The 18,635-nt window shown below is 41.8% G+C and overlaps 1 protein-coding gene across 1 annotated transcript; it reads right to left on the reverse strand.

Annotated features, from left to right (window-relative positions):
• Positions 1-15,995: 15,995 nt before the first annotated feature.
• On the reverse strand, positions 15,996-17,360 carry LOC134355984 (kelch repeat and BTB domain-containing protein 13-like). The gene has a single exon (XM_063066534.1). The coding sequence runs from the start codon at positions 17,358-17,360 to the stop codon at positions 15,996-15,998; it is 1,365 nt and encodes a 454-aa protein (XP_062922604.1).
• Between the last annotated feature and the right edge of the window lie 1,275 nt (positions 17,361-18,635).

An 18,635-nucleotide genomic window follows, 5' to 3' on the forward strand; every position in this document is an offset into this window, starting at 1 on the left:
CTGCATGCACTCACAACCATTTTGTTTTCAAGCCGCCCAATCTTCATTAAAAAAAAGCGTACTTTGATCACCTGACAAATTCCTCACCCTCCACACCCATTCTTTCATCCATGACGCTCCTTGCATGCTGAAAGGAGGTAGAGGGGAAAGGGGTGTTTTGCGATCGGTGCCATAAACTGTAGGCTAAGACTTCCACCTGATATTGCTTGGAAATAAAATCCTGGAGAGTGAGTTGATAAATGGAGCAGACCGAGCTGAGCAGAGCATGTCTGTGGTACCACCGGATTTCACAGGGCAGAGGCTGGAGCTCTGGGCCATAGAAAAAAGACAGTGAAACTGATGAATGGAAGTGCAAATCAGATGAAAGGCAAGGTATGTTACTTGCCAACAAACCTCCCCTCCACACCCTTCAGTTCAAGGGAGATGTTAGGGGCACAGATTTTTTGCACAGAGTGATGGGTGCTTGGAACGCACTGCCTGGTTGGTGGTAGAGACAGATACATTAGGGACTTCTAAGAGACATTTAGATAAGCACATGAATGTGAGGGAAATGAAAGGAAATGGACATTGTGCAGGCAGAAGAGCTTAGTTTATTTAGACATTTCATTTCTAATTTAATCCAGCACAACACTGTGGGTTGAAAGGCCCGTTCCTGTGTTGTATTGTTCTATGTTGTGTGTTCTAGATGTGCTGAGGTTTAAGTGGAAATAATGTATTTTCAGTAAACTTCTGGTAATTTTCCAGGACAGAGAGGTAGCAATGGACTCCTCTGTAGATATCATCTACTTAAACATACCAAGGAAACAGTCAGTTTTTGGAAAAGGGTTTGGGGAAAACTAACTGGACAATCTCAAACAGTATGCTGGAAAACACAGAAAAGTTGTGAATTCTGAAACTCTTACACTTTTGATGCAAATAATGTAGCAAAGACTTAAATCTTTATATTTGTAGAAGTGCTAAACAGTCATCAACATCAAAGTTTAGATCCAGTTTAAATTGGCATGGTACTACAGGACAGTGTTTGTGCCAGGGATATGATTATTCTTAGAATTGTGGCTGAGAATTCTCATAAAGAAAATATTTTCTTTACATTGATATGCTTGCATTCAAACAAGGAAATGTTGATGAGATGAAACACTAGCTTGTCAATCAGTAATTAAAAGAGCAGCTGGTTTGTAACAAGAGTCTAAACTGCTTTAAAAACTGCCATTAAAAGCAAAATTACAATTATAAACTCCATCCTGTTAGCCTTGAATCTTATTATATTGAAGTCTTTGAGGCTGAACCATACCATATTGCTCGTTACTAAAATTTACAGTATAAGACCACAAGACTTTGAGACATCGGAGCAGAATTTGGCTATTGAGCCCATTGATTCCACTCCAATCATGGCTGATTTAATATTCTTCCCAACCCATTCTGTTGCCTTCTCTTCGTAACCTTTGACACCGTTACCATTCAAGAACTTTATCAACCTCACTTTAAACATACCCAATGACTTGGCCTCCACAGCCATTCATGACAATAAATTCCACAGATTCATCACCCTTTTGGCTGAAGAAATTCCTTCCCATCTCTGTTCTAAATGGGCATCCTTGTATTTTGACGTTCTGCCCTCTGGTTTTAGACTCACCCACTACAAGAAACATCCTCTCTATGTCCATTCTATCTAGGCCTCTCTGCTACACTTTAACCAGGCATTCTTGATTCAACACACATTTAATGGTCACACACTATTCATTAGAATCTACCAGCTCCAAACTCCTGCTGTCTGTTTGTGGAAAACCTTTTTAAGAAACTGTAAGTGCTAAAGCAACTCAAGAATCACTTATCTGAACAAAGTCACCTTGAGAGTCATCTTCACCTTGATTATAGTCCCCCATTACAGAACCTTTGGAATTCAGCCTCCCAACTAAAAAGAAGTGCGGGTCTAGGTTTTTCACTATATTGTTAGGAGATAATATTGATATTATTTATTGAACTCTCCTGTTTAGTGTGAAGGCTGGGAAATACTTTCATTGAAAGAGGTGATATAAGACGACTACTTTCACTGATAGAGGTGTATAAGATGATGAGAGGCATTGATCATGTGGATAGTCAGACGCTTTCCCCCAGGGCTGAAATGGCTAGCACAAGAGGGCACAGTTTTAAGATGCTTGGAAGTAGGTACAGAGGAGATATCAGGGGTAAGTTTTTCACGCGGAGTGATGAGTGCGTGGAATGGGCTGTCGGCGACGGTAGTGGAGGCAGATACGATAGGGTCTTTTAAGAGACTCCTGGATAGGTACATGGAGCTTAGAAAAATAGTGGGGCTATGGGTAACCCTAGGTAATTTCTAAGGTAAGGTCATGTTCAGCACAGCTTTGTGGGCCGAAGGACCTGTATTGTGCTGTAGGTTTTCTATGTTTCTATGAAGCAGTGGTTACTGTCAAGAGATTCACAAGAGATCCAGCAGAGGCTTGAAATCCGGAGTAATACATACAAAATGCTGGAGGAACTCAACAGGTCAGGCAGAATCAATGGAAAGGAATAAATGGCCGATGTTTCAGGCCGAGACCCTTCATCAGGAAGGATCCCTGTGAAGGGTCATTACCCAAAATGTCAACTGTTTATTCCTTTCCTTAAATGCTTCCTGACCTGCTGAGCTCTTCCACCACTACTGTGTGTGTTATTCTTGGTTACTAGCAGTCTTAGGTATATACAAATAAGAAGAAGTCATGTCTTGAAATCACATTTCAGATCTTAGCAAATCAGCGTTGGTATAAAGTTCCCGTGACTCCTATTTTAGACTTAAATCCGTTCATTTGTATGAACATATCAACGGGTGGCTCATTCACTTTTCTGGTTTCTAAGGCACAAAAACAAGCTAGTTAATTTAGTATGTGACGTAAAACTATACAATATATTTTAAATTTGTTTATCATGTTTCAAATTAATTTTCCTCCTGCTGTTCTGCTTGTATAAACATTGGGAACATCTCAACTCTCTGTCATAAGGTATTGCTCAATATTAAAAAAATCAATAGGAAACGTGCTCTGTAGCCTTATTATTGATATAATACATGTTCATAGAAATAAAACCCTTGCAAAAATCTATCATCTGTTGTTTCTTCATATTCAAAGTTTGATGAATTGATGCATTAACTCAATTCCTTTTACAATGCCTATTATTTTTAAAGGCCAGGCAATTGGACACCACAGCATTCCCAGGGAAGCTGGACTAGAGAGGGTGGGGCGAGGCGGAGTGGCAAGCCTCCACATTTCTGATTATTATTCGGTAACTCTGGAAGCATGGGTGTGAGGATGATACATCATGCCTGGTCCATGACAGGCTCCAGTTTGGAGATAACCAACTTCAGATGTGGAGAATGGCCGTCCAAATAAGTTTCAAAAGAGTTCCTTTTGTTCTCAGAACCAAGCCAGACAAAAACACAGCACACAGAGCAGAGGGGAAGCAATACAGAGGAAAGAGTGTATGCTTAGGTGAATGATGTAAATTTTTAATCAATTAGTATATTCCAAAGATCATACTGAAACCACAAAAACTGCGGGAACTTAATGTTCCTGAACAAAGATTGACAGCTTTTTTCATTCACATCATTAAAAAAGCAAAGAAGCTCATACTGAATTTTAATTTTTATAGACATACAATCATACATTTGAATCATGTCAGTATATAGTATTCAATGTTTTTAATCATTTATAGAGTAAAAGACAGGAACAGCATCTTCCCCTCTGCCATCAAATTTCAGAATGGTACATGACCCATGAACATTACCTGAATATTTTTGCTCTATTTATTATATACACTCAGTGGCTACATTAGGTACAGATGTGGAGCTTGGAGTGGTCTTCTGTTACTGTAGCTCATCCACTTGAATGTTTGACGTGATGTGCATTCAGGGATGATCTTCCGCACACCACTCTTGGAACGTGTGGTTATCTGAGTTTTTGTCGCCTTCCTGTCAGCTTGAACTGGTCCAGCATTCTCCCCTGACTTCTCTCATTAACAAAGCATTTTCGCCCACAGAACTACTGCTCACTGGATGTTTTCAGTTTCTTGCACCATCCTTTATAAACTCTGGACACTGTTGTGTGTGAAAATCCCAGGAGATCGGCAGTTTCTGAGATACGCAAAGCAACCCGTATGGCACCAGCAATCATTCCACGGTCAAACTCACTTAAATCACATTACTTCCCCATTCTGATGTTTGGTCTGAACAACAACTGCAGCACTTAACATTGTCTGCATGCTTTTACACATTGGGTACCTGTCATGTGATTGGCTGATTAGACATTTGTATTAATGAGCAGGTGTACAGAATTATATGTGCATATATAATAATTTATAGTCATCTTATGGTCTGATAAGTTACAAAAGATTGTATGGGTTCAGTGTAAAATTATTGAATGAACTATTACAAGCTCAGATATGTAGTTCTTATACAGATATTATTTATGTTGTGTTCATTCCAACCCTGAGAAAGCTTTCTCAGACATTTCAGCTCTCATTGCAGTGGCAGCATTTATAAATTATTGATAGACTTAGTCTTTGTCAAATATTCAGCAGAAAATTTTTTGGGCCTTGATGTTGTACAGTAATGAGATGAAGCTGCGGCAGCGGTTAGAAAAACAAGCTTTGACTGCAGAGTCAAATGCTTTGAAATTGAAGCCAATCTGTTTATAGATACCCCAGTAAGGGAAGTTCAAAACCCTTGCTCCAACTGTGATGACTGCAGCTTCTCACAGGAAGAGTTTTCCATGGAACGAAAATAATCTGGCAATATTATCACAACTCCTTTGGTGTCAAGCTATGAACGTGACTATTCTCCAGAAAATTAGATGCAAATACATTTATTGATGGTGGGACAATATGCTTTTGGGAGAAGTGTTTTAATTCTTCTTGTGCTTAATATGTTGTCTCTCCCTTATGAAATCAGTAAACACTTCATGTCATAAACATTATTGTAAATTCAAAGTCATAATCAAAGTGATTGTGTTGTTATAGAGTTTCTAACCATTTGGCACAATAATTCAAATTTACTTTGAATTGTTGTGCCAAATAACCAGGAACTCTACGAAAATACAGATGTGACCTCAATAACTCTGTGGATTCAATTTAGTTATAATGATGTCCTTTGGCCGATTACATTAAGAGCTCTAAAGATTCACTACTGTGGGCTCCAGTCCTAGCAGAAAAACATGAGCACTTTGCAAAGATCGGGCATAAGTTGTTGTAGTTTTAGATAATCCTATGATCACTCTATTCTTACCTGAGAGCATTCAGTAGGAAATCGGCTCTGCAGCTTTATGAGTTCTTGAAGAACGTTGGAAGAAAGTCAAAAAGTTCAAAAGTTGAAGAAGGCAGCTTCACCACCAGCACCTCAATGGTGGTAGGTATTGAGCAATGACGACTGTTCTTACAAGTTGTGGCCAGATAATGCAAAATGAATAAAGGTACTTGGTCATGAATATATAACAGTATAAGTATGTATAAAAGGTTCATTTTGCCAAAAAATGGAAAATAACTATGTAAGAGGAAAAAAGGAGACAGACACAAATCAGGATGCTCCCCAAGTACATAGGCATTAAACATAGAACATAGCACTGTACAGCACAATATAGTCTCTTCGGCCCATGATATTGTGCTTATCTTTTAACCTGCTCCAAGATCCTACCATCCCACATAGCCCTTCATTTTTAATTTCATCCACGTGCTTATCTAAGAGTCTTTTAAATGTCCCTAATGTATCTGCCTCTATCAACTTCAGCAGTGTGTTCCATCCATTTACCACTCTATGTGTGAAAAAACCTACCTCTGACATCACTCCCCCCATGCTTTCTCCCAATCAGCTTAAAGCTACTTCCTAAACAAGAGAAAATCTGCAGTTGCTGGAAATCCGAGCAACACACAGAAAATGCTGGAGGAACTCAGCAGGCCAGGCAGCATCGATGGAAAAGAGTACAGTTGACGTTTCGGGCTGAAACCCTTCAGCAGGACCGGAGCCAAAAGGATGAGTAGATTTAAAAGGTGAGGGAAGGGAGAGAGAAACACAAGGTGATAGATGAAACTGGGAGGGGGAGTGATGAAGTAAAGAGCTGAGAAGTTGATTGGTGAAAGAGATACAGGGCTGGAGAAGGGGGAATCCGATAGGAGAGAATAGAAAGCCATGGAAGTAAGAAAAGAGGGGACGAACACCAGAGGGGGATGATGGGCAGGCGAGGAAATAAGGTGAGAGAGGGAAAAGGGGATGGGGAATGGTGAAGGAGTGAGGGGGGGCATTACCGGAAGTTCGAGAAAATTGATGTTCATGCCATCAGGTTGGAGGCTATCAAACTTCCGGTAATGTCTCCCCTTCACCATTTCCCATCCCCTTTTCCTTCTCTCACCTTAATTCCAACCCTGTATCTCTTTCACCAATCAAGTTCCCAGCGCTTTACTTCACCCCTCCCCCTCCCGGTTTCACCTACCACCTTGTGTTTCTCCCTCCCCTCCCCCCACCTTTTAAATCTGCTCCTCATCTTTTTTTCTCCGGTCCTGCCAAAGGGTCTCAGCCCGAAACTTTATTTCCACAGATGCTGCCTGGCCTGCTGAGTTCCTCCAGCATTTTGTGTGTGTTCCTTGAAAAGGTATTTCGTTTTGTATTAGCCATTGCCACCCTGGGGAAAAGGCACTGGCTGGCCAATCTATGTTCCTTATCATTTATAGAACTCTATAAAATCATTTCTTGTCCTCTTTTGCTCCAAAGAGACCCCCCCCCCCCCCCGCTTTTGCTTGCTCAACCTTTGGACAAAGTAGAAATGTTCAGGATCATCAAATTCATTGAGAGGAAATTCCATGTGTGCTGCTGGAATCAATATTCAAATGCCTCCAAGGCACGCAGCTGAACATTTCAGACTGGTTTTCACTGAATACTTAGCTTCCTGGAATACGTCTGTGACTTTCTGAGCGTATTACCTTAAACATCTCTGCCATTGCTATCTCTCTTTGAAGAGTGGAAATTGAAAGGCTTGACTTCTTGCCAACATGCCTAATTGCTCACAGTTATCAACTTCAGCACCATTCTACCTATATATAACTTGTTAGAGGCAGCTTGTAAAAGATAACGGGTCAGTCAGTAAAGATTAGTTGGCTTTATCGTCAATTCGTGGAGCAGGAATGTTTTGTGCTGGACAGCTTGGCCCGAGAGCTGCTCCCTCCTTTTTCAGAGAAGTAACGCAAGTGAAGAAGAAACTTGTACAACAAAAAAGTCATTAAAAATAAAACCATAAGACCCTAAGATATAGGAGCAGGATTAGGCTATTTGGCCCATTGAGTCTGCTCTGACATTTCACCAATGGTTGATCCATTTCCCCTCTCAACCCCAGTCTCCTGCCTTCTCAATCCCTTCATGCCCCGGCCAACCAAGAATCTATCAACCTCTGCTCTAAATATACCCAAGGACTTGGCACAGTCGCTTGTGGCAATGAATTCCACGGATCCACCACTTTCTGGCTAAAGAAATTCCTCCTCGTTTCTATTCTAAAAGGACACCCCTCTATTCTGAGGCTGTGTCCTCTGGTCTTAGACTCTCCCACCATAGGAAACATCCTCTCCACATCTACTCTAGCAAGACCTTTCAACTTTCGACGGGTTTCAATGAGGTCACCCCTCATTCTTCTGAATTCCAGTGAGTAGAGGCCCAGAGCCATCAAATGCTCCTCATATGACAAGCCATGCTGATCCTGGAATCATTTTCGTGAACCTGCTTTGAACCCTCTGCAATGTCAGCACATCCTTTCTTCAATAAGGGGTCCAAACCTGCTCACAATACTCCAAATGAGAAAAGGAGAATATATTTGAACAGCAGTATTCTCAAAAGCCACATAGCCATAAAGGACTTGTTATAAAGTTAAAACAGCTTTTACTTCTAACTCGAAATAAAATAACTGGCCAAAATTGAGCACAATATGTTTGGTACTTATTAACAGCATTACATGCAATTATTGTAATAGGTATACTGCATATTTGGGTTGTTTCTTAAGATAGTTTATCTAGGTGCCTTTCATGTAATTGCTTCCATCTTAATTTCCAGTCATGTTTTCAATAAGAAAGAGTTGCTACCATGGAAACAATAATTCCACTCCAACGTATGCACATGTATGTAGCCACGTCGCCAGCACTGCCTAATTTATGTTTTGCCATAGCTCAGTTTCTGTAGTTAAAAATTACAGATCATATCAGGCTGCTGTTCCTCAGAGGAATTTTAACATTGGGTCCAACTGCATACATTGTACTTGCTCGCAATCAGAACATCCGAGAGCTTTGCTGAAATATGAAAATGGGCATTCAGTTCATAGAATTGTATTGTGCCCAAGACGGAAATTTAAAAATATGCTCGTTTCATAAACACGAGGAAGTCTGCAGATGCTGGAAATACAAGGCAACACACACAAAATGCTGGAAGAACCCAGCAGGTCGGGCAGCATCTGTGGAAATGAATAAACAGTCGATGTTTCAGGCTGAGACCCTTTTTCAGGACCGAGAAGGAAGGGGGAAGATGGCAGAATGAAAAGGAGGTGTGGAGGGGAAGGAACCCAGCTGGAAGGTGATAGGTGGAGCCAGGTGGGTAGGAATTGTCAAGGACTGAAGAACAAGGAATCTGATAGGAGAGGAGAGTGGACCTTGGGAGAAAGGGAAGGAGGAGTCCCAGGGGAAAGTAATACATGAGAAGAGGTAAGAGTTCAGAGTGGGGAACAGAGGAGGAGTCTTGTTCACCAGAAGGAGAAATCGATACTCGTGCCATCGGGTTGGAGGGTACCCAGACGGAATATAAGGTGTTACCCCTTCAAGCTGGTGGCCTCATGTTGGCACACCTGGAAGGGCCTGTCACCCTGAATGGAGGTGAGGGAGGAGGTGTATCGACAGGTGTTACACTTAGGACAATGGACAATGCACCCCTTCCAAGACATGGAAGCAAGGTTCGTTATTTAAATGTTAAATGTATTCTGTTCAGATGCAGTTGAGGGCAAGTAACAAGTGCTGGCCTTGCCAACAGTGCCCAGGAACTAAAGAAAAATCTGACTGAGTTTCCCACATATGCAACATGTTCCTAATGGTGTTGACAGCAGTCCAAAATAGAAATATTTTCAGTTGGGATAATTTCACAGAGCTGCACTGACATTTTGCTGGCCACCCCTAAAAAGGTACAGTGATGGCAGAGGCAATAGGCCAAAACAGTAATTTCTTAAAAGCAGACTCCACCGTCAGAAACCTGCTGACCCTCCCTCTCCCTAATGAAGTTCAAGGTAGATTTCTCATTTTCCTCTATTCTGTTACTAGTTTCTATCTATACTCTGTCAATTCTGACATTCTTTCTTACGTTTCCGCCTCTATGAATTGCAGATTTTCCTTCCTCTGTCACCTCAAGCAATGCACACAGTGTGTTCCCTCCTGTGCTCCATAAGAATTCCTCTCACCTTCTCTCTTGACCTCTTTTGGATTTGTGGATTTGTTAATTTGTCATCAGCTACCCATTAGAATCAATTTTCTGGCAAAAATTCCTGACTTCTATTTGTATCAGCAACATAAACGGTTAAGTGACTGATCTGAAAAGCACTGTCTCTTCGAAGTTCAAAGTAAACTTAACATCAGTGTCACCATATGCTACCCTGAGATTCATTTTCTCGCAGGCATTCACAGTAGAACAAAGAATCAATGAAAAACTACACACAAAAGCTGAAGCACCAATTGCAAATAAGACAAACTGTGCAAATACAAAAAAATAATAATGATAAGTGAATAAATAATACTGAGGGAGGACCTGAGTTGTGAGTCCTTGAAAGTGAGCCCACAGGTTGTGTTCAGTGATCAGCTGAGTGTTGAGGTGAGTGAAGTTATCCACACTGGTTTAGGAGCCTGGTGGTCGAGGGATGACAATTGTTCCTGAACCTGGCGGTGTGCTCTTTGCATGCTTGTTGCTTGTTTTTCCTCAGTATTGTTTTTAAAGGAGAACACGTTGATGGCTTTCCAATGCCAAGATGTACAGTATGATCCAGGGACTAATCTACAATTTAAAGAAGCCCTTATTTTGGTTAGGATTGCTTGTTGGGTTTTTGACAGTGTGCACTGTTTACCTGGCATTAATCTAAATTCTTTAAGAGTCATGGTTTTTGGGCATCGAGGGAGAGAGGAAGAGGAGAGCCATCCGCAGTACCACCGATGTGGCAGAGAGGGCCTCAAGATGGCTGTGGCTCAAAAGAGGGGAGCCATAGAGTCATAAGTAGCTAGCCATCTGGACACAAGCTGGAGTCTGATCAGCTCCGGCTGGGTCACCTGGAGGAGGTTGTATGATGTTGAAAGACCCGAAACACCCGATGATTCCAGGAACATCACTGAAGACGTGTCCAGAAGCATCAGTAGATGTATGTACAGAGCAGTGTCCATTGAGGATACTAGCCACTTATCTGAATATTGTCAACAAGTGTCCCAATCAATTTTTAAATTAAATCCTTGTCCTATACAATTATGCACCCTGCAATGGAGTTCTTGCTGAAATCAGTTGTTTTAATGTGAAGAAATGGTACCTTGATCCTTTCAATACAGGAAACATTTTAATCCAGGGCCAATTTAGCAAACAAATACTAAATAGAACCAAGTGTATAAGAACTAGAAAATCACCTCTCACTGTTTTAGGGCTGAATGGCCTCTAAGAGATAAAGGAATAGCTCTAAGAGATAAAGGAATTTACAAATTGTTTCTGTGATTGGTGAGGTGTCACCAACATGGCTTCCTTCACCTGGCACAACTTATCAGATTCATAAATAATCAGAAAAGTAAGTATTCATTCAAAAACTCCAGACCTCAGATCCAGCTTGTTTGGCAATGCTCATACACATCTATTGTATATATGGTGATTTTTTTTCCCCTGCAGCTACTGGGTAAGTGGAAGAATTAGAACATAATCAAAGAAAAACTCTAATCAAGTTAAAACTGGAAGAAGAGCTAGGAAAGATGGTGCCACTGGTTTTTCCAAAGCCAGGTGACTTTTCCAAGTCTGTCCATGAAACAGCTTATTCTTATGTCTTCTCTTTCTTTTCAGCGTGGTTGGGGTTCCATCGGAGTCTGTCATCTACAGTTCAAACTATGGTTCTTCGCAAGCGGTGGGTTTTCAGACTAGCTGTGTAGCCTGGAGCATCACTATCTCCAGGAATGCCCTGAAGATCTGCGCCTTCTGGGAACAGTCCCGTAGACAACCCGGTTCCTCGCCATTTGAAGCATCATGGGAGACTGAAACATCGGGACAGCAGGCAGTGTGCGCTGCGGTCGGAAGAAGGCCCCTGTACTCGAGGGAGCCCCTCTCTCTCGCTCTCTTTTGATGGTGAGCGAGAGTCTGTCGGTCCCTGAGTCAGAGGGCTTGGAGAAGTGACGTGGAAGATTGGAACATCGGAACAGCGTGTTGCTGTTTTTGCAGGAGCAACCTCTCTCTCCCTGGATGGAGGGCGAGAGCCTGTCTGAGATACCGAAGTACTGGGCTATGAACTGTAGTTTTTGACGGGGTCTGGATCAAGGTCTCTTTTTGGGGCTTCTGCTGTCGCTTACATCGTGGGGGCGGGGAGGAGGGGTAGTCCGTGCTTCTGCTCGAACAAGTGGCGGGAAGGCAGAGGATCGATGTTTCTGCTGCCACTTGTGCGATGAGAGTGGTGGTGGGGGGGGGGGTTGGCTTCATGGTACTTTTGTTTATTCTATGGGGTGTCTTGTTTCATGGATGTCTGTGAAGAGTAAGAATTTCAGGTTGTATACTGTATACATTCTCTGATATTAAACTGAACTATTTGATTTGAAGTAAAATGCTTCCATCTATTTTACCTTTATGTCCAAATAAATTACACAATATTTATCACAATTCATGGAAGTTTGTATATTGCTTCTATTTACTTTCTCAAAGGGAAGATTCACTCTGTTTTCCTTATTTTAACTATAACAGTGAGAAACGTGCATGATCTGGAAGATTCCAAGCCAATAATTTGTCAAATAATTCTACTCGTGGAGCAAACACTCCTCTACACAACTAAACCACTGGTTAATATGGACCTAGATTTTTCTTTATAAAGCAGACATGACTGTGCTGTTGCTTCTCCTTTCCTTTCTCCCATGGTTCCCTGCCCTGTCCTATCAGATTCCTCCTTCTTCAGCCCTTTACTTCTTCCACCTATCATCTCCCAGCTTCTCATGTCACCCCCACCCACCTTCCCCTTCACCTGGTTTCACCTGTCACCTTCTAGCTGCTATTCCTTCCCCTTCCCTTCCCCCCACCTTCTTATTATAGCTTCTTCCCCCTTCCCTTCCAGTCCTAATGTAAGGACTTGGCCAGAAATGTTGACTGTTCATTCCTCTCCATAGATGCTGCCTGACCTGCTGAGTTCTTCCAGCATTTTGTGTGTGTTACTCTGAATCTCCAGCTTCTGCAAAATCTCTTGTGCTTGTTGTACTTTTATAGATGAAAATAGACACCTGGATTTTATGGGTGTATTTTTCTATGTATTGAGGCTCATGTATTCATTAAGGGATTCACATTTCTTTCTTGAATCAAACTTCCTTAAGTCAGTCTTTATTTCCTCCTATTTTGCTGGAAGGAGCTTTGGATACATTTCTGTATTTGTCATTTGACTTAAAGCCATCCACCAATTTGAGCACCATTACCAATTTAATATCACACCAAAATGCATTGGAAGGAAGCAAAAATACATCACTAATAATGGTTAAATGGACAGTTTGAAAATACTTTCAGATACCGAGGAATCAAGGGATTCGAGTAGAAAGCAGATACAGGGAGCTGAAGACAATGAACAGCCCAAGTCAGATTAACTGGTTGAACAACCTCAAAGGGCCAAATTACCTACTCCTGTCCCCATGTTTCTATGTTCTACCAGATCCGCGGAAATAACAGCTTACAATTTCTCTCAAATGTTCCAAAAGATGAAATTATATAGACTGTTTAAAAAAGATACCACATACAAAACTATGTAATGAGTATGGTGAAGGAGGAAATAGAATCTAGAATTAGAATTAGATTTTCAAATATCTATTCGCGATAAGGTAATGTCTATGGGACAGAGATTATTTTTAGCAACACACACAAAATGCTGGAGGAACTCAACAGGTTAAGTTTCCATAGATGCTGGCTGGCCTGCTGAGTTCCTCCAGTATTTTGTGTGTGTTGCTTGGACTTCCAGGATCTGCAGATTTTCTCTTGTTAGGAATTAATTTTGATTAGGTTAGGTCTAATTCCTTGTGTACCAAGAGCAGGAACTGTGACTGGCCAGTACTTGCAATAGAGAAAAAACAGATGAACAGGAAATTTGTCGAGATCAAAGTACTAATGGTGCAGAATGTTGGACACATTACGAGAATAAAATCATAACTGGTTTAAAATAGTTAAAATAAATTAATTTATGGAAAGGGGAGAGTAATAGAAATGTTTTAATAGACCATTGAGTCATTTTAACACAAATTCTCGGAATATAATCTCTTTACTAGGATTAGGAGGTTAGATCTCCTTAATATAATGTTTAATATGGACTGTGACCAAATTGGAGAGAGTTACTATGATAATAATCCTTGTTTAGGTTGGACCTGTTGTAGCCACACATGACATTAAAAAGTTGGAGTGGACTGTATCTTAATAACGGGGATAGGGTATCCCAGCACGGTAGCCTAGTGGTCAGCACAATGCTTTACAGTACAGGCGACCCGGGTTCAATACCAGCCGCTGCTTGTAAGGAGTTTGTACGTTCTCTCCGTGACCGTGTGGTTGTCCCCGGGTGCTCTGGTTTCCTCCCACATTCCAAAGAGGTTAATTAGGCTAGGATTACATCAGGAGATTGCTGGGTGGTGTGGTTGAAGGGTCAGGAAGTTATTCCGCTCTGTACCTCAATAAATAAACATGAAAAATAAATAAGGAACTAGTTGAAGTCAGCATGAAAATACAGTCAACACAACAAAATAAAGAAAAAACTGCATTTTATTTTATTCTTCCACCTTTTTAGCTATTGAACATTATCTAAAGAAGAAATCAGTCTGTTCCTTTATAACCACATCAATGATAGCAATATTTATTGGCTCAGCATATTTTAGTTTTTTTTTATTACATCGTTCTCATCCAATTAGTCTGGATTATTGTGTAGTTGCTTTCTGAACACAACTGAACCTTTCTTCACTACTACCTTGGCATTCCCAAATATCAAAGAACCCTTCATGTCCCCCTTGATTATTTTGCCAATCTGCATTATTTTCTTTCACTTGGCTTGTGTCCCTTCCACAAGAAGAACAGTTCTTCTTTCTGTCTTTTTGATTTTAGACATCTCTCGCTCTCTCAGATTGTCTGCAGCTTTAACTGTCCCAAGGAGAAAACTGCAACTTTTCGAACTCATCCCCCATCGCTCGTCTCTCAACAGTGGATTCATTTTAGTGAATCCCTTCTGCACCCTCTCTGAAGATGTTATATATTATTTTGGATACTGGATTGTAATGTTTTATGAAGGTCTGTGCCCTTATACACTTGAAATCCCAGTATTATAAAAATCTCAACCGCTTTCTCAGCCCGTTACACTAAACAAACAGTACATATATGACACCACTCAAAATGGTTGAGAAACTCAGCAAGTCAGGCAGCATCAATAAATAGAGGGGAATAAACAGTTGACGTTTTGGGCCAGTCCTGATGAAGGGTCTTGGCCTGAAAGGGGTCTCCCCTCCATAGAAGCTGCCTGACCTGCTGAGTTTGTCTCACATTTTCTGTCTTGCTCAGGATTTCCAGCATCTGTAGAATCTCTCGTGCTTACAACTCTGGTTTTGTTCTTCCCTAGTTGATTTGCCTTCCTCTCCTTCTTCAAACCAAACTGCAGCATCTTGCACTGTTAAGTGCTAAATTTCACTTGCCAACCATCCTCTCATTCACCGCCCTGTCTAAGTTGTCAATTTAGAAACTTGCCCCCATCGTCTGCCTTCATAATGTGTCATATGTTGTCCTAGTGCAAAGCTAATAGTGTTGAATAGGCTGGATTGTTTCAGCATACAGGGTTTAATTGCACGGAGTTCTGGGGCTACCCTGAGTTACCGTCTGGGGTTACCTTCACCAGTGGCTATTGGTGAAGAAAGAAAGTAGAAGTGGCAGATTACTCTAAATTTCCTGTCCCAAATCAGGAGCATCATCAAACTCACTTATTTACTTTTCTAATAATATATTTAGGTCTTTGATGCAGCAAATTTAGCTAATGAACAAATGCTGGAAGAAGACAGTAAGAAATATGTTTCTGCTAATCCTTGGTGAAGTTTAACATCGATATCCATTGGCAAAGCTTTTTCAATAATTACTCAGGATTCCCATTCCTGGGGAGAAGAAATCATGAGGAGTGATTATAAGTCAAGGAAACTGTAAAGCTAGCATTCAGAAAATATACAGAATGAACTTGCATGTTGACCCAATAAGTTTTGACGTCACTGATGTGGTCAGAAAAGGAAAGATAATTGTGTTATTACTTTAATAACTCAAAGTCAATGTAAATTTATTATCAAACTACATAAATGTTACCATATATTACCCTGATATTCATTTGTTTGGAAAATAAAGAAATACAATAGAATTTACGAAAAACTACACATAAACAGAGACTGAAAAATAACCAATGTGCAAAAGAAGACAAATTGTGTAAATAACAAATTCTGAAACTTGCGTTGTAAAGGGTCATTGAAAGTGAGTCTATAGGTTGTGGAATCAGTTCAGAGTTGAGACAAGTGAAGTTATCCACACTGGTTCAGGAGCCTGATGGTTGTAAGCTAATAACTGATCCTGAACCTGGTGGTGTGCGACTTAAAGCTCCTGTACCTCCTTCCCGATGGACCTGTGGAAAGCGAAGGTATTTTCTATTAATGACTGAGTTAGCTATTCAAGATGTATTTTTCCCTTGCCTACCTTATTTTGTATAGAATCAAAACCAGGAGTATTGTAAGCTCAGTTAGTTCTGGTACGGGGCAGTAAGCCCTTTCTTTGGCAGTCGAAGTAAGAAGGCGTGCATGGAGCCACTTCGGGGAAATCCAGCCCCTTCCCTCGCTGGTTTCCACTTATCTTTTTGTATGTCATAGACCAGGGTCAGCATTCTGTTTACTGTAAAAACATTATCACCTCTGATGGTTGCCGTGAAAAGTGCTCCTTTACTGTTGACATAATAGCCACACATGCTCATCCACTGTTGCCTGGTGAGGTTGAAGCAATCGATGAAACACCTCAAGAAATCATCTGCTGGTCCATTTCTTATGATGTACAGATTGTCCAAATGGGCGACCATGCAGTGACCATAACTTTGTTGGCGTTTGAGTGTGGTTACAAGAAACCATTCATCCCTGCTGGTCTTGTATTCATAGATGTCGGTGGTGTCCATTGGAAGCCAAAGGCACACAAAAATCCGGCTCATTGCTCGTGTGCAGGCTATCCCCTCTCCAGGTCTGGGAAGATGTGCAGCGAAGGACCATGTCTTGGATGCCACGTGGTACTTCTCCACAGCTGTGAGCACCGTATTCTTGTATATTCCTCCAATGGCAAAAAGGCAGCCATCTTGCCCTGTCAGTGTTAGGCTGTGACGAAGGTGTTGCATGCTGGGAAATTCACTCCAGCTGTTCCTTTCAGTATTGTAGCAAAAGTTAAGCTTTACAACCTGCTTGCTCAGTCCATCAACACCTCCAACTATGTAGATATTATTGTCCACCACAGCAATGCCTGCGAGAGATGTGCTAGCTTTGTTGGGTAACGAGGTCAAAGTTCTCCAAGTATTCTCTGCTTCGTCCAAGTAGCAGATTGTTCTGGAATGGTCATCAAGATATTGAGAAGAGGGTGAGTGAGTGGCCACAGCCACGAGTGTACTGGGAGACAGGGATTCAATGTAATTCAACTGATCCTCAGGTAAAAAGCTCAAGTCCTCCCTGACATTAGAATAAATATCTCTAATAAACAGAGCAGATGCATGGAAAAGTTCAAAGAGCCCGTACGCTGCTGCTGTCTGGAGCATCACCATGCAGTTCTTGGAGCTGATGATGTGGATAAGGTGTTCAGTCAGAGACTTCACTTGGAGGAAGACTGCACACTCAATGGCATCAGTGATCTCCTCGCTGTTCAGAATGGGGAAGTCCCCTTGCAGAACTCTCATGGTTAAAGCAAATCCACCGGCCGGCAGCTGCTGCAGGTGGATTTCCTCCATCGAGCACTCCCGCATGCCAGACTCAAAGAGAGCCCTGAAATACTCACTGCCCTCAATCAGTGTATGCTTCTCCACAGTGAAGACCTCGGCCTCCACTCTCACTCGCACGGAACCCGCTGCCGGCGGCATGGTGCGGCCAAGCCGGAGCGGCCAACAATCAGAGAGTTAGCAGAGACGTTTGGAGCAGCAGTTAGGAGCCTTATCCACACAAACACGCTTCCACCAGCAACAGAACAAAACACAGGCCTCAGTAACTTCCAGTTATTCTGTTGTTTCTTTACGAGGCCTAACTGTACCCACAGTCTCTGGGGTTAGACTATTAATATCTCAGCTACGAAGAGCTGTCCTTGGCTGCAGATATTTTTAGGTGAAACCTGAGAACAGTGGACAAGGTTACAACCTGCATCTCTGCCAGCCCCCTTTAGAGCATCGAGTCAACTCTGTATTGGATCTGAACTCCACCTACAGAGGTATATAAAATCATGAGGGGCACAGACAGGGTTAATGTTCACAGTGTTTACCTCAGTGTAAGGGCCTCTAAGGCCAAAGGGCATAGGTTTAAGGTGAGAGGGAAAATATTTGTAGAGGACCTGAGAGGAAACTTCTTCAGTCAGGAGGTGCTGGATACGGAGAATTAGCTGCCAGAGGAAGTAGAAGGTGTTGATACAATTACAACTTTTACAAGATGTTCAGACATGAATAGGCAATATCTAGAGCAGGGGTTCCCAGACTTCTCAGTGAATGATATTGGTCCATGACATAAATAAGGTTGGGAACCCCTGGTTTAGAGGGATATGGGCCAAAAATAACTAAACAGAACTAATTCAGGTAGGCACTTTGATTGGTATAGATGAGTAGGGCCAGAGGGCCTGTATTCATGCTGCTTAACTCTATGACAATATTCCATTGTTTATATCACTGGCAGTGATAGTAACATTTTGCCCACATTTATGTAGCCCACCCCCCCCCCCCCCACCGGCCCGGTAAGCCTCAGGCTCGCTCAGCTCGCTTCCGTCTGGGGAGAGCAGCTTTCGACCCCGCCAAACTGGGTAATCAAGTTTGGGTGGATGCTGTGTGTTGTGTCCCCTGTGTAACATCAGTACCCTGAAATAACATTCAATCCACAATGTGCGGTTAAACGATTAAGATTTTATAGTTAAGTATGGGGTTAGTATAGAAACAAAAGAAAAGGAAAACAAATAAAAGGCATCAATAATTTCATAAACAGGTCAAGTGCACAAACGTTGGAGCTCACGGAATCCCTTTCGCTGATCCTCCTCCGCTCGTCGTCGACCCCTGGGCTCCTGCCCCGAGCCCAGACCCAGCGGGTCCAGCAACCATCTCCTCAAGCCACGTCTTCTCTCTTATCCTCCTCGTGCCTTCTCCCCAAGCCCACGCAACTAA

The sequence above is a fragment of the Mobula hypostoma genome, chromosome 13 (genome assembly GCF_963921235.1).
Source record: "Mobula hypostoma chromosome 13, sMobHyp1.1, whole genome shotgun sequence".
Taxonomy (NCBI): domain Eukaryota; kingdom Metazoa; phylum Chordata; class Chondrichthyes; order Myliobatiformes; family Myliobatidae; genus Mobula; species Mobula hypostoma.